Source organism: Scyliorhinus canicula, chromosome 1 (genome assembly GCF_902713615.1).
Source record: "Scyliorhinus canicula chromosome 1, sScyCan1.1, whole genome shotgun sequence".
In the NCBI taxonomy this organism is placed as follows: Eukaryota; Metazoa; Chordata; class Chondrichthyes; order Carcharhiniformes; family Scyliorhinidae; genus Scyliorhinus; species Scyliorhinus canicula.
This window is the reverse complement of record NC_052146.1, coordinates 82,750,882-82,772,234: the sequence shown is the minus strand read 5'-3', so window position 1 is coordinate 82,772,234 and position 21,353 is coordinate 82,750,882. Positions and strand designations below refer to the sequence as shown.

Below are 21,353 nucleotides of genomic sequence, written 5' to 3'. Positions count from 1 at the left end.
CCCTCAGCACAGGCCCCGCCCTCAGCACAGACCCCACCCTCAGCACAAACCCCGCCCTCAGCACAGACCCTGCCCTCAGCACAGACACCGCCCACAGCACAGACCCCACCCGAGTACAGACCCCGCCCTCAGCAGACCCCGCCCTCAGCACAAACCCCGCCCTCAGCACAGACCCTCCCTCAGCACAGACCCCACCCTGGTACAGACTCCACCCTCAGCACAGGCCCCGCCCACATACACAGGCCCCGCCCCCAGTTCATGGGAACGTCTATTCCCATCATGCTCTCCGCGGTGTAGTCGCCATCTTATGTGTTTCCCGGAGCCTGAGCGCGCAGCCGGGGCCGGGGCGGCAGCTGCCGGCTGGAGGATGCCTGGCGGATAAATGTGGCCCAAAGCCGACATCCCTTTGCTGTTGTTGTTTATTGCAACGGTGGCGGAGCCGGAACGACCAGGTACCTGCGTGGAGGATGGATCAAGACAGGGCCGGGCCGACCAGCGGCCTAGACTCCGGGCAGAGGGGGAGACTGGGGCGAGAGACAGAGAGAGACTGAATAAGGGAGGGAGAGAAAGTGAGAGAGACTGTATCGGGGAGAGTGAGAGAGAGAGAAAGAGAGAGAGAGACTGTATCGGGGGGAGTGAGAGACTGTATCGGGGGGGGGGGGGTGAGAGAGACTGTATCGGGGGGGGGGGGGGGGTGAGAGAGACTGTATGGGGTGGGGGGAGTGAGAGAGACTATCGGGGAGAGTGAGAGAGACTGTATCGGGGGGGGGGGGGTGAGAGAGACTGTATGGGGTGGGGGGGGGAGTGAGAGAGACTATCGGGGAGAGTGAGAGACTATCGGGGAGAGTGAGAGAGACTGTATCGGGGGGGAGAGAGTGAGAGAGACTGTATGGGGGGGGGGGGAGTGAGAGAGACTGTATCGGGGAGAGTGAGAGACTGTATCGGGGGGGAGAGAGTGAGAGAGACTGTATCGGGGAGAGTGAGAGACTGTATCGGGGAGAGTGAGAGACTGTATCGGGGAGAGTGAGAGACGGTATCGGGGGGGAGAGAGTGAGAGAGACTGTATGGGGGGGGGGAGTGAGAGAGACTGTATCGGGGAGAGTGAGAGACTATCGGGGAGAGTGAGAGAGAGAGACTATCTGGGAGAGAGAGAGACTATCTGGGAGAGAGAGAGAGAGACTGAATCGGGGAGGGAGAGAGAGAGAGACTGTATCGGGGGGGGGGGGAGAGAGAGCGAGAGACTGTATGGGGGGGGGGAGAGAGAGAGACTGTATCGGGGGGGGGGGGGGGGAGAGAGTGAGAGACTATCGGGGAGAGTGAGTGAGAGAGAGTGAATCGGGGGAGAGAGAGAGTGAGAGAGACTGTATCTGGGAGAGAGAGAGAGAGAGAGACTGTATCTGGGAGAGAGAGAGACTGTATCGGGGGGAGAGTGAGAGAGACTGAATCGGGGGAGTGAGAGAGACTGAATCGGGGAGGGGAGAGAGTGAGAGAGACTATGGGGGGGGGGAGGGGGAGAGAGTGAGAGAGACTGTATGGGGGGGGAGAGTGACAGACTGTATGGGGGGGGGAGAGTGAGAGAGACTGCGTGGGGGGGGAGAGAGAGACTGTATGGGGGGAGAGAGTGAGAGAGACTGTATCGGGGAGAGAGTGACGTGAGAGAGACTGTATCGGGGGAGAGTGAGAGAGACTCTGGGAGGGAGAGTGAGAGAGACTGTATCGGGGAGAGTGAGTGAGAGAGAGAGAGACTGTATCGGGGAGAGTGAGAGACTGTATCGGGGGGGATGAGAGAGACTGTATCGGGGAGAGTGAGAGAAAGAGAGAGAGACTATCTGGGAGAGAGAGAGAGAGACTATCGGGGAGAGAGTGAGAGAGACTGAATCGGGGAGGGAGAGAGAGAGAGAGACTGTATCGGGGGGGAGAGAGTGAGAGACTGTATGGGGGGGGGAAGAGAGTGAGAGACTGTATCGGGGGGGGGAGGAAGAGAGTGAGAGACTGTATCGGGGAGAGAGAGAGAGAGAGAGACTATCGGGGAGAGAGTGAGAGAGACCGAATCGGGGAGAGTGAGAGAGACTATCGGGGAGAGTGAGAGAGAGTGAATCGGGGGAGAGAGAGAGAGTGAGAGAGACTGTATCGGGGAGAGTGAGAGAGAGTGAATCGGGGGAGAGAGAGAGTGAGAGAGACTGTATCGGGGAGAGTGAGAGACTGTATCTGGGAGAGAGAGAGAGACTATCTGGGAGTGAGAGAGACTGTATCGGGGGGAGAGTGAGAGAGACTGAATCGGGGGAGTGAGAGAGACTGAATCGGGGAGGGGAGAGAGTGAGAGAGACTATGGGGGGGAGGGGGAGAGAGTGAGAGAGACTGTATGGGGGGGGAGAGTGACAGACTGTATCAGGGGGAGAGAGTGAGAGAGACTGTATGGGGGGGGAGAGAGTGAGAGAGACTGTATCGGGGAGAGAGTGACGTGAGAAAGACTATCGGGGGAGAGTGAGAGAGACTCTGGGAGAGAGAGAGTGAGAGAGACTTCGGGGGAGAGTGCGAGAGACTGTATGGGGGGGAGAGAGACTGTATCGGGGGGGAGAGTGAGAGACTGTATCGGGGGGGGGGAGTGTGAGAGCGACTCTGGGAGGGAGAGAGTGAGACTGACTCTGGGAGGGAGAGAGAGAGACTGAATCGGGGGAGAGAGAGTGAGAGACTGTTTCGGGGGAGAGCGAGTGAGAGACTATCGGGGGGGAGAGAGAGAGACTCGGGGAGAGAGAGAGAGAGACTGTATCGGGGAGGGAGTGAGAGAGACTATCGGGAGAGAGTGAGAGAGAGTATCGGGGAGAAAGAGTGAGAGAGGCTGTATCGGGGAGTGAGAGAGGCTGTATCGGGGAGTGAGAGAGGCTGTATCGGGGAGTGAGAGAGGCTGTATCGGGGAGTGAGAGAGGCTGTATCGGGGAGTGAGAGAGGCTGTATCGGGGAGTGAGAGAGGCTGTATCGGGGAGTGAGAGAGGCTGTATCGGGGAGTGAGAGAGGCTGTATCGGGGAGTGAGAGAGGCTGTATCGGGGAGTGAGAGAGGCTGTATCGGGGAGTGAGAGAGGCTGTATCGGGGAGTGAGAGAGGCTGTATCGGGGAGTGAGAGAGGCTGTATCGGGGAGTGAGAGAGGCTGTATCGGGGAGTGAGAGAGGCTGTATCGGGGAGTGAGAGAGGCTGTATCGGGGAGTGAGAGAGGCTGTATCGGGGAGTGAGAGAGGCTGTATCGGGGAGTGAGAGAGGCTGCATCGGGGAGTGAGAGGCTGTATCGGGGTGGGAGAGAGTGAGAGAGACTGTATCGGGGTGGGAGAGAGTGAGAGAGACTGTATCGGGGGGGAGAGAGTGAGAGAGACTGTATCGGGGGGGAGAGAGTGAGAGAGACTATCGGGGGGGAGAGAGTGAGAGAGACTGTATCGGGGGGAGAGAGTGAGAGAGACTGTATCGGGGGGAGAGAGACTGTATCGGGGGGGGGGGGAGAGTGAGAGAGACTGTATCGGGGGGGGGGGGAGAGTGAGAGAGACTGTATCGGGGGGGGAGAGAGTGAGAGAGACTGTATCGGGGGGGGGAGAGAGTGAGAGAGACTGTATCGGGGGGGAGAGAGTGAGAGAGACTGTATCGGGGGGGAGAGAGTGAGAGAGACTGTATCGGGGGAGAGAGTGAGAGAGACTGTATCGGGGGGGGGAGAGAGTGAGAGAGACTGTATCGGGGGGGAAGAGAGTGAGAGAGACTGTATCGGGGAGAGTGAGAGAGTCTGTATCGTGGAGAGAGAGAGTGCGAGAGACTGTATCGGGAGGGGGAGAGAGAGAGAGAGACTATCGGGGGGGGGGGGGAAAGAGAGTGAGTGAGAGAGACTGTATCTGGGGGAGGGGGAGAGAGACTATCTAATAATAACAATTGCTTATTGTCACAAGTCGGCTTCAATTATGTTACTGTGAAAAGCCCCTAGTTGCCACATTCCGGTGCCTGCTCGGGGAGACCGGTACGTGAACCGAACCCGCGCTGCTGTCATTGTTCTGTATTACAAGCCTACTGTGCTAAACCAGCCCCCTATCTCTTTCCCCACCCCCAAAATCTGGGGGGGGGTGGGGGTGGAGGCTGTATCCGGTGGGGAGCGAGACTGTATCCGGTGGGGAGCGAGACTGTATCCGGTGGGGGGAGCGAGACTGTAACTGGGCAGGGAGCGAGACTGTAACTGGGCAGGGAGCGAGACTATCGGGGGGGGGGGGGGGGGGGGGGGAGCGAGACTGTATCGGGGGGGGGGGGGGGCGGGGGGAGCGAGACTGTAACCGGGCAGGGAGCGAGACTGTAACCGGGCAGGGAGCGAGACTGGATCTGCGGGGAGGGACAGAGAAAAAGAAACTATGTGGCTGCATAGAAGTGCAGTGGTTAATAATATTAATAATCACTTATTGTCACAAGTAGGCTTCAATGAAGTTACTGTGAAAAGCTCCTAGTCGCCAACTTCCGGCACCTGTTCAGGGAGGCCGGTACGGGAATTGAACGCACGTTGCTGGCATTGTTCTGCATTACAAGCCAGCTGAAGAATAAAGGGATTAAGGGTTATGGTGTTCGGGCCGGAAAGTGGAGCTGAGTCCACAAAAGATCAGCCATGATCTCATTGAATGGCGGAGCAGGCTCGAGGGGCCAGATGGCCTACTCCTCCTCCTTGTTCTTATGTTTAGCCCACTGTGCTAAACCTGCCCCTAACAGCATTCTTGCTTCACAGCGCCAGGGTCCCAGGTTCGATTCCCGGCTTGGGTCGCTATCTGCGGAGTCTGCACGTTCTCCTTGTGTCTGCGTGCTCCTGGATCTGCGTGGGTTTTGTCCTGCAGTTTCGATTTCCTCCCATAAGTCCCAAAAGACGTGCAGTTAGGTAATTTGGATATTCTGAATTCTCCCTCCATATACCCGATCAGGCGCGACTAACTATCTGTGGGGGGGGGGGGGGGGGGGGGGGGAGGCGAGACTAACTATCTGTGGGTAGGGGGAAGAGAGACTCACTGTACCTTTATTAAGAGTAACATTGAGTGCAAATTTATGGAGGTCATGTTGAACGTGCCAACAACATTGTTGGTTCAATGGAGACTGTCTAATTCTGGGTACCTTACCTGAGGAAGAAGGTGAAGACATTGGAGAGAGCACGGAGGTGATTCACAAGAATGGTTCCAGCAATAAAGAACTGTAGCTATGAAGATAGAATGGAGAGGTTCGGACTTTTCTTTGAATAAAAGAAGGCTGAGAGGAGACTTGATTGAGGTATTCTTAAGATCCTGAGGGGTATAGATGGGGTAAATAGTGAGGAATTGTTCCCACTCGAGTGCATCAAGTACTAGAGGGCACAGATTCAAAATACTCGGCATTCAAAATAATTGGCAAAAGGCGTAAAATAATGTGAGGAGATTTGTTATCACCCAGACAGTTGTAGTCTGGAACAAACTTCTTGAGAGGTTGGTGGAGACAGGTTTGATCAAGGTATTCAAAAAGGAATTGGATTGCTATCTGATAAAGAATGCTCAAGGTTACACGATGAGCCATGGGAATGGGGTTAGGTAGAATGCTCTTTGAGAGGGCTAATGCAGTATAAATGAACCAGATGGTCTCCTGCATTGTAATGATTCTGTTTTGGTTTCAGTTTGGGTTGCAATGATTGAACCACCCACACAAAGCTGAGATTACTTTAACCACCGCTTGTTAAGAAGTGTTGCTCGTTGTGCTCTCCTTAATTTGCTCTGTTTTAATTACGTTTGCTCAAGAGTCGCCAGGTATCTATTCGATACCGCCACAAGGTTCAAAACCGAATACTGATCAAAGACTTGATACACCAGTTAGTAAGTTTGAAATCAATGCACATTTATTTACACACACAGTCAATTATTACTCATGCACAAACTCTACTCACTAAACTACAACTACTACTAAAAGCCTATACTTAGCTTCGGGTGCCCACTGAGTCAGAGGAACAATGGCCGTTGTCCGATCTGAGGCTGCTGGCATTGAACTGGTATGGAATAGTAGCTAGGAGCGCCAATCTCGTAGCGTGCGTTGACTTTAGACTTACTTGGCTGGTGCTTGGCGGGTCTCTCATCGCTGAGAGCCAAGGCCAAGATGAAGGTGAAGAAGAAGAGAGCGATCTGTCTTTGGGGACTCCTCTTTATACCCCAAAGGGGCTTCGTGCTCTTTTGGGCGCTTCCTGAACTTGGCCCCAATTAATTGGACCATGTCCTAATCATTTGTATTGATTTCTCCAATAAAGGGGGCGTTGCTTGATCACTGGGCAGGTCCTAGGTGACCGTTGGCCTGCCTTTGTTTTAGTCTCCACTGGCGCCGGGGAGTCTGCCCTGGTACCGATTGCTTAAATGTTTCTCTTTTGTCCCCGGAGATAGCTCATTACTATGCTAATGGCTTGTAGTATCGGTTTTGTCTGGGAGCTGCAAACTCCAATCCACAGGCAAACCTTGCACCTGCTTGTTTCCTTAGCACTGTCCAATTTTCCCTTTACTCTTTGCAAGTGTCCATTTTGAAATCGGGACGTGGCCACCCCAGGTGGCTACAAAAGCATGGGATGATTTTACCTTGTGCAGCTGTGCCCTGGCACCTCCATCCCAGATGTGAAGGAGCAGTCTGAGGCACTGACACTGCCATCCACAATTTTCTCAGTGCCAGGGGACTGTACCTTTTCTGCGTTTCAATTCAAGAGTGAGTATTGACCACACAGTCGAGCCAATGTGCAAAGGGTACCAGGGAATCAGTGAGATGAACAAAAATGGACAAAGAATGCTGAGCTATGCTGTTACCATCAAATCTGTCTGACAAACAACTACTTCCAAACCAAGGTCTCCTGGAGAGACCTGAGATCACTCCACTGGACCAACTAAATCTCATAATCGGCAGACATACCACTTTCAATAGCATCCTCATCACTTCTAACTATCCAGCGCAGGCTGTGACACTGACCATTCCCTCGTGTGTTACAATTTTAAGCTTCAGCCAAGGAAACAATACCTCTCCAAGAAAAAGTCTGTCTGACACTGTGCCAATCAATGCTGGGTGAAACTGCAAGAACGTACTACCTGCTGCTGAATCCGATGCTACAGGGAAGTATGAAGCAATAAAGAAAACAATCGGCGCAGCACCAACCAAATTAAACTCCAAGGCAAATAAGGGGTTGGCTATCACTGAACCTAGCAAGCTGATGGTAGGTGGCTGGAGCATTGCCTCAAACTCTGCAACATAGTTGTCACTGAAGAGGTTCTCAGTGCCATTCCTGATTTTCCTGTCATCGAGTTGTTGTCCTGGCTTGGAGACAAATGAAGTCCATAAGCTGTCAGAGGGTCGAGTACCAATACAGCTCATATCTTTCAATGGCATTCACAAAAACATGCACTAATATAAATATTTTCATAGGAATGAAGTGGTGTATGGACTCTGAACTCAATTGTGAAGTTGTGAATAGTTGAGGCCTCAACTCTGATCCCTGTGGGCAGCCACACTCCTTTCTGACTAGGAACTACATTACTGTTCCATCTCCGCTGGACCCCAGAACTCCCTCACTAACAGCACTGTGAGCGTACACCAAATGGAGTGCTGTGGCTTAAGTTGGTGGTTCACTACCATCTTCCTGGGCAATTGGGGACATGCAATAAATGCTGACATTGCCAGTGATGCCCATATATTGAATTTAAAAAATAGTTGTTTAACTGAGCAGACAGTTGCAAAAGGACAAAGAGGGGGCCAAACTGTTGACAATGGACTTTTTTATTCGTTCAGGGAATGTGGACATCACCAGCATTCATTGCCTATCCCTAAATGCCCTTCAACGTCTTGCTAGGCCATTTCGGAAGGTATTTAGGAGTCAACCACATTGCTGTGGAATTCACATGTAGGATGGCAGATTTCCTTCTCGAAGGACATTAATGAACAGCAACAATGGTTTCATGATCATTCGGCTATTTAACTCCCAGATTTTACTGAATTCAAATTTCATCATTCGAATCCGGGTCCCCGGAGATTACCCTGGGTCTCTGGATCACTAGTCCAGTGACAATATCACTAGGTCACTGCCTCCCTTGAATGTGGGGGAATTATGAGATTACCCACTTGGGATCTAAAAAAAGAAAATAGAAATAATGATGAGACACCAAGAATTATGGAGGAGTAAAGAGATTAAGGGGTCCTGATTCACGAGTATACAGGCAAAAAGGCTATTGAAATATTGACCTTTATCTTGACCGCTTGAAAATAAAGTTGCAGATTTCTGTCTTTTGATCACTGAAAACTGACTCTAGCTTTAAATGAATCACATAATTTGGGAAGGAACCACCTGGCTCATCACATTGCACCAACTCTGAGCATCTCCCCATAACTCTGCACATTCTTCCTTATCAGATCTGAATCCAATTCCCTTTTGACTAGTTGTTCAGGCAAGCAACCTGCTTAAATCTCTGCCTTCCTCTCGCATTGGCAAATTAGGGTCTGCTGGAATTTCTTGTGAATGAGCCACCTGTCAATAACATTTCCAACTGCAAAAGCGGAGCGGAAACACTGACATTGAGGATTAGAAACGGAAAATGTGGTGCTGGATTGTCAGCTTGCACCTTGCAGAAGAAAGGGCAGCTCATCCTTTTGTGAGAGACCATTCAGTGTGGCATTGCTCAGTAACCGACCGAGTCAGGTGGCATCACCACTTGTGTACAGCTCATATCCTTTAATGGCATTCACAGAGGCAATGTATACATAGTATTTATCAACTAAAGCCATGTATCAAGCAACAAGATGTGGTATTGAACTCTGCTATCCTCTTTGGGACTTGTGGGACGAAACCCAAGCAGACTCTGCACAGCCAGTGACCCAAGCCGGGAATCAAACCCAGGTTCCTGGTGCGGTGAAGCAACAGTGCTAACTGTATCTGATCTCAAACCCCTACACGTGGATTTAAAGGTCAGGCTCAGCTAGGCTGGTTGTGCACTGATGTAAGGAAAATACTACAGATGCCAGGATCTGAATCAAGATTAGAGGATACTGGAGAAACAGGTCTGGCAGAGTCTATTAGGAGAAAAAAGAGTCAATGTTTTGAGACCATTAGCCTTTTATCAGAACTGAAGGGAGGGAGAATATGTTAGAAATGTAGAAACTGGAACAAAAAGTAGTAACTTTAAGAAAAGAGAGATGACATGGTGTGAGGGGAGGGAGAGATGCACTGAGGCAATACAGCATGAGGGGCAGCACGGTAGCATGGTGGTTAGCATAAATGCTTCACAGCTCCAGGGTCCCAGGTTCGATTCCCGGCTGGGTCACTGTCTGTGCGGAGTCTGCACGTCCTCCCCGTTTGTCCTGGGAGGATGGTTGAGCAGGGGCGAGGGGAATCAAGCTAACTGGGCGGTCTAGTTCACGGAAGCCCAGTGGGGGGTTAGCAGGTGGTTAGTGCATTGATGAGGGTTGGGGTTGTTATTTTGTGGTGTGGGGGAGGGGGTGAACTGTTGACAGTGGAGGGGTTTCTAAAAGGTGGTATGGGGAAGGTCAATGACTGGGCGGGCTGAGGTGCCGTGCCTGAGGTGGTGCAGGACGCGGGCTGGGGGCTGGCCCAGGAGGGGCTATGGTTGATCGGCAAGGAGGGAGGTGTTGAAGGCAGTGGTGGGAGGGGAATTCTTATCGATACGGGCACGTAGGGAGGAGAAGATCCTGCAGGTGGGCAAGAGGTATTCTGAAGCCCTGGACACAGGGCTGTTGGTAGAGTGTCAGAAGCTGCAGATGGAGTTTGTGTTATAGAATTTACAGTGCAGAAGGAGGCCATTCAGCCCATCGAGCCTGCACCGGCCCTAGGAAAGAGCACCTTACCTAAGCCCATACCTCCATCGTAACCCCACCAAACCTTTTTTGGACACTAAGGGCAATTTAGCATGGCCAATCCACCTAACCTGCATATCTTTGGACTGTGGGAGGAAACCGGAGCACCCGGAGGAAACGCACGCAGACACGGGGAGAACGTGCAGACTCCGCACAGTGACTCTGGAGCTGTGAAGCTGCTGTGCTAACCACTGTGCTACCGTGTTGCCCAATCTACGGGGAAGGCGGTGCACAGTTGAGAGGGGCAGTGCATGAATATGGTGAGGTGAGCAGGTTACTGCTGCACCAATTGAGGCAGCGAGGGAGATCAGGAAAGTGAAGGACAATGGGGGGGGGGGGGGGGGCAATGCGGTTTTGGATCCAGTGGGGGTGACTGGGGTATTTAGGGATTTTTACATTGGGCTGTATGAGTCTGAACCCCCAACCAGGGTGAAGGGGATGAAGCGGTTTTTAGAGGGGTCGGAGTTCCCGAGGTTGGAAGAGGTGCTGGTGGAGGGCCGGGGGCCCCAATTGGGTTGGTAGAAATGGTGGCGGGGCTGGAGACGATGTAGTTGGGCAAGGCTCAGGGTGTGGATGGATGCCCAGTGGAGTTTATAAAAAGTTCTTGGGGCTGCTGGGGCCCTTGCTGGTGAGGGCTTTTAATGAGGCATGGAGGGGGGTGTACCTCCCAACAATGTTGCAGGCCTCGAGATCTCATGCTGAAGCGGGATACGGATGCGGAGTAATGTGGCTTGTACAGGCTGATCTCCCTGTTAAATGTGGATGCCAAGTTATTGGCCTCGAGAATAGAGGATTGTGTGCCAGGAGTGATAGGGAGGGACCAGACGGGGTTCGTGAAGGGAAGGCATCTGGTGGCGAATATCAGGAGGTTGCTAAATGTCATAATGATGCCCTTCGAGGGACGAGAGGTGGTGGTCGCCATGGATGAGGAGAAGGCATTCGATAGTGGCAAGTGTGCGGACGAACCATGTGAGGTCGGACTGTTTTAAGCTGCACCGGGGGGACAAGGCAGGGATGTCAACTCTCCCCACTGCTTTTTGCCTTGGCAATAGAGCCAAGAGCGCTGCGGGCATGTCCGTGGCTTGGGGGTTTCTGGCAGAGGTTTGCTAACGTCATGTCAGAGGTACTGAAGGTATGAGTGGTTCCGAGTCCAGAGGTGGTGACTTTTGATGTATCAGAAGACCTGGGAGTCCAGGGGGTGAGAGAGGCTGATCTCTTAGCCTTTGCCTCCCTGGTAGCCTCCGGAGACTGATTTTATTGGCATCGAGAGACTCTGAGCCCCCGAAGCCGCGGGTGTGGGCTTATGACATGGCTGTGTTTCTTCGGCTCGAGAAGATTAAGTTCACCCTGAGGGGATTGATGCTTGGGTTTGCCCGGAGGTGGCAGCCGTTTATCGACTTCTTTGGGAAAAAATTAAGCTATCAGCAGTGGGGTTTGGGGGGGGGGGGGGGGGGGGGGGGGGAGAGGCATGGGTGGTTGGGTAAGGCGGGGATTGTTTGTGGGAAATTGGGATTGGGGAGTTGTTTATGTAAGCCATGTCGGCTGGGTTTTGTCGTTGGTTGGGTGAGTGTTCATCGAGCTCTTTTGATATCTAGTTAAAATTATAAATGCCTTAATAAAAAGAATTTAAAAAAAAGAGATGTCTGTTACTTAGAGGATGATTTATTAATCAAACATTGGCCTTTACTTAAGATTGGCTGGTATCAATCAGGAATAATTCCGTGTCTATGTGCGCCGCCTCATGAGAATAGGTTTTCTCATGCCACTGCTGGCCGTGGACGTTGCTATAACTAATTATTTGATACATTCCTATTACTAAATGCACTGAAATACAATGGTCTATTCATTATGTGAAACATTCGTTGAAACAATGTCCGAATTTCTACAGACAAGACCATAAAGTTCAGTAGTTAATTCATTATCTGAAACAATTCATAATCATTTCACAATGTGGAGATGCCGCCGTTGGACTGGGCTGGGCACAGTAAGAAGTCTTACACCATCAGGTTAAAGTCCAACAGGTTTATTTCAAATCACTAACTTTCGGAGCGCAGCTCCTTCCTCAGCTGCACTCCGAAAGCTAGTGATTCGAAACAAACCTGTTGGTCTTTAACCTGATGTTGTAAGACTTGCTGCATCTTTTCACAGTCATGGCATTTTGAATAATTCCATTCTTTAGCTCTGCACTCAGTCAGTACCTAAAAAAACATCAATAAATCAATAGTCTATCGGTTAGAGTTGAATCTGGGTCCCTGGTTCTGTGAGGCATATTGTTACTCAGTCTATCACCAGAAATGGAGGTAGAGAGGGGTCAAGGAAGGGAAGTAAAGTGTGGTTATGCACAGGTTGTTTTTGACCAGAGAACTTTTAAAAGATTCAATATTACCAAATTCCTTCAAACGTTAGCTGTCTTGATAAATAATGTTTTGATTTGCTGGTTGACTTTTAAAGCTGCTTGTTCTCTGTTTCTTGTAGGTCCACGGCTAGGCCTGGCCAGACTTTTATCAGGTGAGTGTTTTATATAGAAAATAGGGGCAGGAGGAGGGCATTCAGCCAATCAAGCCTGCTCCACCATTCATTCTGATCATCGCTGATCATCGAACTCCTTAACTTGTTCCTGCTTTTCCCCCCCGTATCCTTTGATCCTTTTAGTCCCAAGAGCTATATCAAACTCTTTAAAAACGTAGAATATCTTGGCCTCAACTGCTGTCTGGTCGTGAATTTCACAGGCTCACCACTCTCTGGGTCAAGAAATCTCTTCTCATCTCAGTCCCAAATGGTCTACCCAATATCTTCAGATTGTGACCCCTGGTTCTGTATTCTCCCGCCATCAGGAACATCCTTCATGCATCTACCCTGTCTAGTACTGTTAGAATTTCATAGATTTCTATAAGATTCCTCCCTCATATTCGTAAACAACATCCACTGGCTCCTCATCATCAACGCCATTGGTTACATACTCAAAAGAATTCCAGTAGATTTGTCGAGCAGAATTTCCCTTTTTATAAATCCATGCTGATTCTGTCTAATCCCACCACTCTTTTCCAAGTGCTCTGCTATAAAATCTTTTATAATAGACTCTCGCATTTTCCCCACTACTGATGTCAGACTGACTGATTTATAATTCCCTCCTGGTGATCACCAGTTCATCCGCCATTTCTAGGACCACTTCCTTAACTTTTTTAAAATTAATTTACGGGATGTGGGCGTTGCTGGTTAGGCCAGCATTTATTGCACATCCCTAATTGCCCTAATGGTGATGGTGAGCTGCCTTGAACTGCTGCAGTCCCTGACGTGTAGATACACCAACGTGTTGTTAGGGAGGGTGTTCCAGGATTTTACCCCAGCGACAGTGAAGGAACAGTGATATTTTTCCAAGTCAGGGTAGTGAGTGACTTGGAGGGGAACCTCGTGGTGGTGTTCCCAGGTACCTGCTGCTCATGTCCTCTGGGATGTAGATTATCAGGCCCTGGGGATTTATCGGCTTTCAATCCCATCAATTTCCCTAACATTTCCCTACTAATACTGATTTCCTTAATTTCATCCCTCTCACTCAACCTTATGTTCCCCAACATTTCTGGTACGTTATTTGTGTCCTGCTTTTGTGAAGACAGAACTAAAGTATGTATGTAGTTGGTCAGCCATTTCTTTGTCCCTATTATAAATTCCCCTGTTTCTGACATCTTTATTCAATCCTTTTCTCTTTACATACCTACAGAAGCTTTTACAATCTGTTTTTATGTTCCCTGCAAGTGTGCTCTATTTCCCCCTTCCTAATTAATCCCATTGTCATTCTTTGCTGAATTTTAAACTGCTCCCAATCCTCAGGTCTGCTGTTCTATCTGGCCCATTTGTACCCCTCTTCCTTGGATCCAATACTATCTCTAATTTCCCTTGTAAACCAGAGTTAGCTCAAGTTTCCCGCTTTTTATTTGGCCCAGAGAGGAATAAATTATTACAGTTCACCCATGGGTTCTTTCGATGTTTGTCATTGCCTATTCGCTGTCAACTCTTTTTAAGTAATGTTTCCCAGCCCATCCGAGGTAATTTGTGCCTCATCCCATCAAAGTTACCTTTATTTGCATTCAGGGCCCTTGCCTCAGAATCAATAACGTCACACTCCAGCTTGACAAATTCTGTGATAATCACCAAGTGGCCTTGCACAACTAGTTTGTCAATGATTCCTTTCTCATTACACAATATACAGTCTAGGATGGCCTGTTCTCTAGCTCGTTCCTCAACATATTGGTTCAGAAAACCACCCCGAAAACACATTTTATAGTATTTTTACTAGTTTGATTTGACTAATCTAGTTGTAGATTAAAGTCACCCACATTTGCAGGAGTACCTTTATTGCATGTGTCTCTAATTTCCTGTTTCATTCTGTCCCCCAAACCACTACAGTTTGAGGGTCAATATACAACGCTCACTAATGTTTTTTGCATCTTGGAAAAAGTTCTCCTTCAGATTCCACACTGTTGCAACTACTATCCTTTCCCACAATTGCATTAATTTCCTTCATTTAAAAAAAAAAAATTTTATTCAAGTTTTTCAATAACAAATTTTATCCCCACAATTTAAAACAAACAAGGCGTGTTTCCACACCAACACAAGAAAAGAACTCTTCCCCCCCCCCCAAAATAAATAATAACAAAAAACCAACAGCAATACAAGAAAGAAGAAAATAACAACATAGCAAACCCACCGCCGCAAAACCAAACCCTCTAACCATCCCCAAAACCCCCCCCCAAGTTGCTGCCAGACCGACCACACTCTACCCCTTCGCCAGGAAGTCGAAAAAAGGCTGCCACTGCCGAAAGAACCCCTGTACCGACCCCTTCAGGGCAAACTTCATCCTCTCCAACTTGATGAACCCAGACATGTCGCTGATCCAGGCCTCCGAACTCGGGGGCCACGTATCCCTCCACTGTAACAGAATCCTGCGCCGGGCTACTAGAGACGCAAAGGCCAGAATGCCGGCCTCTCTCGCCTCCTGCACTCCCGGCTCCGAAGCTACCCCAAAGATCGCGAGCCCCCAGCCCGGCTTGACCCTAGACCCGACCACTTCCGACAAAATCCCCGCCACCCCCTTCCAAAACCTCTCCAAGGCCAGACAAGCCCAGAACATATGGGTGTGGTTCGCCGGGCCTCCCGCACCTATCTTCCCCCCCGAAGAACCGGCTCATCCTTGCCCCTGTCATGTGAGCCCTATGTAGCACCTTCAGCTGAATTAGGCTGAGCCGTGCGCAAGAGGAGGAGGAATTCACCCTCTCCAGGGTGTCCGACCACGTTCCATCTTCAATCTCTTCCCCTAGCTCTTCCTCCCACTTCGCTTTGAGCTCTTCTACTGAGGCCTCCTCCTCCTCCTGCATCAGCTGGTAAATAGCCAAGATCTTTCCTTCACCGACCCACGTCCCTGAAAGCACCCTATCTTGCACCCCACCTTGGCGGCAGCCGCGGAAACTCCGCCACCTGCCTCTTAACAAATGCCCTGACCTGCATATACCTAAAAGCATTCCCAGGGGGGAGGTTCCACTTCCCCACCAGCTCTTCCAGAGTCGCGAACTTCCCATCCAGGAAGAGGTCCCCAAATTGTCTGATGAAGGTCTACACAAGCACCGTCTTGTCTGTCCTCAGATGGTAGACCTATTGTGTGATGCAGAATATCTGATATTGGAAGACAGGTTAATGTTCCATGAGTATTCCTTACAAGTGCTCAGTAAATTTAGGATTTATCCAGGCTCATTTAAGAAGACCCTGATGCCTAATATTATTGCACTAGTCTCCTGATGGGGCTCTCAGTTTGTCCTAACCCCATCTATTTTATTTGCAGAGTAGTAATTTACTGGTTTTGTTTTCACCATTTGTAGGTTTTCTTTCTCTTCCTGTGTGTAAAGGTAATTGGGGATTCTTCCCTACAGTTCTGCCCACCATTTAAATAGCTGTGATGGGATACCTCTAATAGCACTTTACTTAAATACTGCAAGGAGTGCAGCAAAAGTATTTAGATGATTGCCACTTGATAACAGTATTGTCTTGCCTTTCACAGAGCTGCGATGTACCTCTGGACAGTTTGCTTGTAATACTGGAACTATTAAGTGTATTCCTCTCACCTGGCATTGTGACGGCTGGCAGACCTGTGAAGATGGCAGTGATGAACTGGATTGTCCAGGTGAACTATAAGATGAGGGATTGAGTGTTACTTATGATCATATCTGTAAATACCACCTCTATCTGGGATTTTATAGTTAACTTGACTAGAACTTTAAAAGATGCAAAATAAGTTAAAGTTTAAGAGCGGCACGGTGGCACAGGTTAGCACTGCTGTCTCACAGTGCCAGGAACCTGTGTTTGATTCTGACCTTGGGTGACTGTGGAGTGTGCACATTCTCCCCGTGTCTGTGTGGGTTTCCTCTGGGAGCTCCTGTTTCCTTCCACAGTCCAAAGATGTGCAGGTTAGATGGATTGGCCATGCTAAATTGCCCCTTGGTGTCCAATTGTTAGGTAGGGTTACAGGGAAGTGGTGTGGGCCTAGGAATGGTGCACTTCTGGATGGTCAGTTCAGACTCGATGGGCAGAATGGCCTCCTCCAACACGAGTGATTCTGTGACGCTGCTTTGACCAAAAGGCATTTGATGCAGTGCCGCACAACAGCCTTCTGGGTAAAGTTATAGCTCATGGAAGAAAAGGGACATTAGCAACATCTTAGGCTTTATTAATAGGGGCGTAGAGTACACGAGGAAGGAGATTATGTTGAATAAAAACAAATTACTGCAGATGCTGGAATCTGAAACGAAAGGGAAAATGCTGGAAAATCTCTGCAAGTCTGGCAGCATCTGCAGGGAGAGAAAAGAGCTAACGTTTCGAGTCCGATGACTCTTTGTCAAAGAGATTATGTTGAACTTGTATAATACACTAGTTGGGCCACAGCTGGCATATTGTGCCCTGTCTTGAGCACCACACTTTAGGAAGGATGTGAAGGCTTTGGAGAGAGTGCAGAAAAGATTCATGAGAATGATTCCAGGGATTCGGAGCTTCAGTTATGAGGATAGATTGGAGCAGTTTGGATTGTTTCCTTGGTAAAGAGAAGGCTGAGAGAAGATTTGATAGAGGTGTTTAAGATCATGAGAGGTCAGCCCGGTGGTGGCGGCGACCCTAAGAATCTGGGGACAATGGAGACGGCATAGGGGGTAAACGGGGTAAACAGGGGGCTCGATGGAGGCTCCATTGGGTGGCAATCATCGGTTCATCCCAGGGAACAGGGATGGGGATTTAGGGGGTGGCAAAGGGTGGGCATCAGTAAATTGAGGGACCTGTTTATTGGCGGGAGGTTTGCGGGCCTGGGGGAACTGGAAGATAAATTTGGGCTTCCCCAAGGGAACATGTTCAGATACTTGCAGGTAAAGGTGTTTGCTAGGCGACAGGTAGAGGGATTCCCTTTGCTGCCCTCGCGGGGGACGATGGACAGAGTGCTTTCGGGGGTGTGGGTCGGAGAGGGGAAGGTGTCTGACATCTATAAGGTAATGCAGGAGGTGGAGGAGTCGTCAGTGGAGGAGCTGAAGGCTAAATGGGAGGAGGAACTCGGGGAGCAGATAGAGGACGGGACTTGGGAGGATGCTTTGGAGAGAGTCAACTCTTCCTCCTCATGTGCGAGGCTTAGTCTCATCCAATTTAAGGTGCTGCACCGGGCCCACATGTCCGGGACTAGGATGAGTAGGTTCTTTGGGGGTGAGGACAGGTGAACCAGATGTTTGGGGAGTCCAGCGAACCACGCCTATATGTTCTGGGCATGCCCAGCACTGGAAGAATTCTGGAAGGGGGTGGCGGGGACGGTGTCGAGGGTGGTTGGATCCAGGGTCAAACCAGGGTGGGGACTCGCGATTTTTGGAGTTGCGGTAGAGCCAGAAGTGCAGAAGGCGAAAGAGGCCGGTGTCCTGGCCTTTGCGTCCCTAGTAGCCCGACGAAGGATCTTGCTGCAGTGGAAGGATGCGAGGCCCCCCAAGTGTGGAGACCTGGATCAGTGACATGGCGGGATTTATAAAATTGGAAAGGGTCAAATTTGCCCTGAGAGGATCAATACAAGGGTTCTATAAACGATGGCAGCCTTTTCTGGACTTCCTGGCTCAAAGATAGGTATCTTGGTCAATAGCAGCAGCAACCCGGGGGGGGGGGGGTTGTTCCTTATTGTAGTTTCTATTATGTAACTTAATATTGTGTTAATTTGCGTTGTTGTTAATATGCTGTGTTGTTCATAGAGGTGGGGCGAATGTTTATGATTGCTACTATTATTGTTATTTTTGGTATTTTATTATGGTTCGTTGTTGTATAAATTCAAAATTTTTCAATAAAAATTATTTTATAAAAAAAAGATCATGAGAGGTCTAGACAGAATAGATGGTGAGATGCTGTTCCAACTCATCATTGATGTTTATAGTTTTTAGCACTAAGCTAGTCCCAATTGCCCGCATTTGGCCCATATCCCTCTGTACCCATCTTTCCCTTATAGCTGTCTAAATGCTTTTTAAAATACAAAGTTGTACCCACCTCTACTACTGCCTCTGGCAACTTGTTCCAGACACTCACCACCCTCCTGTATGAAAATATTGCCCCTCTGGACCCTTTTGTATTTCTCCCCCCCTCAGTTTAAACTCCTTAAACTCATGAAAAAATTGAGAACAAGAAGGACACCGATGTAAGGTATTGTCAAAAGAAGCAAAAGCAACATGAGAAAAAAAAAATCACTTTGAGTGGTTAGGGTCTGGAATGCGCGGCCAGAGTGTGGTGCAGGCAGGTTCAATTGTAGCTTTCTAAAGGGAACTGGACTGTTCTCTGAAAATGAAGAATGCTCAGGGTTACAGGAAGAAGGCAAGAAATTGGCAGTAAATGAATTGCTCATTTGGGGAGCCAGTGCAGACATGTTGAGTCAAATGGCCTCCTTATAGGCTGTTAACAATCCTTTGATTCGTAAATGTCTGCATTCCTTATTTCTTTGCCGTGTACAATCAGAAATCCAAAACTTGGTGCCAGTGGTTGCTGGCAGCCTTCGCTTTGGTGCCAGTGGCTACCAGCTTGAATCCCTGTGGGTCATGGAAAATCTGGAAAAGTCATAGAAATTTCAAAACAAAAGGGCCCAAAATCCATAGGAATTTGTTTCTAAAGATCTGACTTTGTGGAGTTCCAACCTTTTCCAATGTTTTTCTGACCTCCATCTCCCATTCTCTATAATTGTTTCCTTTGCATATCTGGGATCCAGTGCAGGTTTATTTCTCTCTTCTCTCTCTCTTTCCCCCCCCCCCCCTCCCTCCTCCTCCCTCCTCCTCCTCCTGTTTGATCCCAGTGACTGGCTGATTTGGAGACTGCCAGAACAACAACAGTCATTGTCTGAGTAGCCTGTCCAGTCTAACCTTAGATTGGCTTTGGACACTGCCAGAACAATGGAGGTAACTGACCAAGTAGTATGCTCCAATATTTCCTCGTCCTTGTTTGTTGGCCTTGTGTGAGGCAGGGTTCAAGATATGTGGGAGATGTAGGTATATTCACCCTCAAAACACCACCAGTAGCCTGCGAAAAGTAAAGATGGGGTGACAGATATAAGAAAGGTTGTCCCAGTAGAATATTTCTGTACACCCTGGGCCTGGCTGAACAGTTGGAAACGCAGGTAAAGAAAGTGAGAAAACAAAATGCAGTTTTATTGGAGGAGCAGAGAGGAAGCATGGGAGGAGCTGCTGCTCCAATCACAGATTCTGTCTCTCCCAGAAACTAAATCTGTGATTGGATGAGCAGCAAGGGTAGTACGTAGTCGCAAAGCTGTCATTGGAGGAACTGGAGCAATTATCCTAGACAACGATCTGTGTTTGACTGAAACTTCCTACATCCTCTGCGATGAGACTAAACTAGCTAGTGACTCATCAGAGGATCTGTAGAATAGATAGGCTTTTCAAACTGCATAACCTGCATGAGGAGGCAGAAGACTGACTGAGCGAGTGACAAATTAGATTTGCATGAGGATTCGGGGCATGGGGGAAAAGTGCTTCAAGGTTTATTGCTACTCGTAAAGTGAGTTACATTATTAGTCGGATTTATCAGTACCAGTAAGGGTTATTAATAGTTGTTAGTTGTAAGGTTTATTAAGTTACGGTCAAATAAAATTAATAGAAGTCAACCAAAGGAAAATAAAGTTTGTGTAAGTAACTTAAAGACATGGCTCAGTCGCATATTATGCATGTCCTATAGTAAGTGGGTAGTTACTACGAGTGACCCAGGCACCCATGTGCAGAAAGTTAAGCTACAGGTTTTTTAACTCGAGTGGGGGCTGAAGTTACCGTGGTGCATCCATGAGGCTGAGAGCTATGTGGATAGCATATTCAGAGGTTGGCTAGGGACATGGGGGCAGAAAGGGGATACATGACTGCCAGGCAGCCCCAAGAGAGCCAGGACTGAAATAGTGGGTGCTCTGAGGATTTATTTTCTGATCCTCAATAGATACAGGCGAGGTATCAGAGGATTGGGGTCTGTGAATATTGTATCATAGTTTCACAAGGGATAGACCAGATAATTATAGACTGGTTAGTCTGAGTTCGATGTTGGGCCAATTATTAGAATCAATTTTGAGAGCCAGGATAAACTATCACTTGGGCACAGATTGATCAGGGTTCATCAGGATGGTTTTAAGGGAAAGTTGTGCCTTACTAACTGAATTGAATTTTTTGAAGAAGTAATAAGGAAGGTTGACGAGTGTAGTACAATTGATGCAGTCTGTGAATTTTAGTAAAGCATTTGACAAGATCCCACATGGCAGACTGGTCAGAAAAGTAAAAAGCCAATTGGATAATCGTAGTTTTACAACATGAAAAAGAGGCCCTTTGGCCCAACGCGTCCGAGCTGACCATCAAGCACATTAATCCCATTTTCCAGCATTTGGTCCATAGCCTTGTATGAAATAGCATTTCAAGCGCGGATCTAAATGCATCTTAAAAATTGCGTGTTCCTGCTTCTACCACCCTATAAGGCAGTGAGTCCCAGATTCCAACCACCCTCTGGGTGAAAAAGTTTTTGCTCACTTATCCTCTAAATCTCCTGCCCATTACCATAAATCTATGCCCCCTGGTTATTGACCTCTCCACTAAGGGGAAAAAGTACCTCCTGTCCACCCTATCTATGTCCCACATAATTTTATGTACCTCAATCTGGTCCCCCCTCCGCCTTCTGTGCTCCAGGGAAAACAACCCCAGCCTATTAAGTCTCTCTTGATAGCTGAAGCGATCCAGGCCAGGCAACATCCTGATGAATCTCCTCTGCACCCTCTCCAGTGCAATCACTTCTTTCCTATAGTGTGGTGACAACAGTACTCCAGCTGGGGCCTAACCAGTGTTTCATACAGCTCCAGCATAACCTCCCTGCTTTTATATTCAATGCCTTGGTTAATGATAGCGAGAATCACCTAGGCCTGCTTAGTCACCTTGTCAACCTGCCCTGCTGCTTTCAGAAATCTGTGAA

At 48.9% G+C, this 21,353-nt stretch overlaps 1 protein-coding gene across 1 annotated transcript in view; it reads left to right on the top strand.

Moving 5' to 3' along the window:
* The first annotated feature begins 268 nt into the window (after positions 1–268).
* Positions 269–21,353, top strand: part of dgcr2 (DiGeorge syndrome critical region gene 2) — a 55,399-nt gene continuing 34,314 nt past the window's right edge. The window contains exons 1-3 of the mRNA XM_038794274.1: positions 269–452; positions 12,333–12,365; positions 15,907–16,029. Coding sequence (XP_038650202.1) covers positions 383–452; positions 12,333–12,365; positions 15,907–16,029 — 226 coding nt within the window. The 5' untranslated portion in view covers positions 269–382. The remainder of the gene's footprint in view (positions 453–12,332; positions 12,366–15,906; positions 16,030–21,353) is intronic.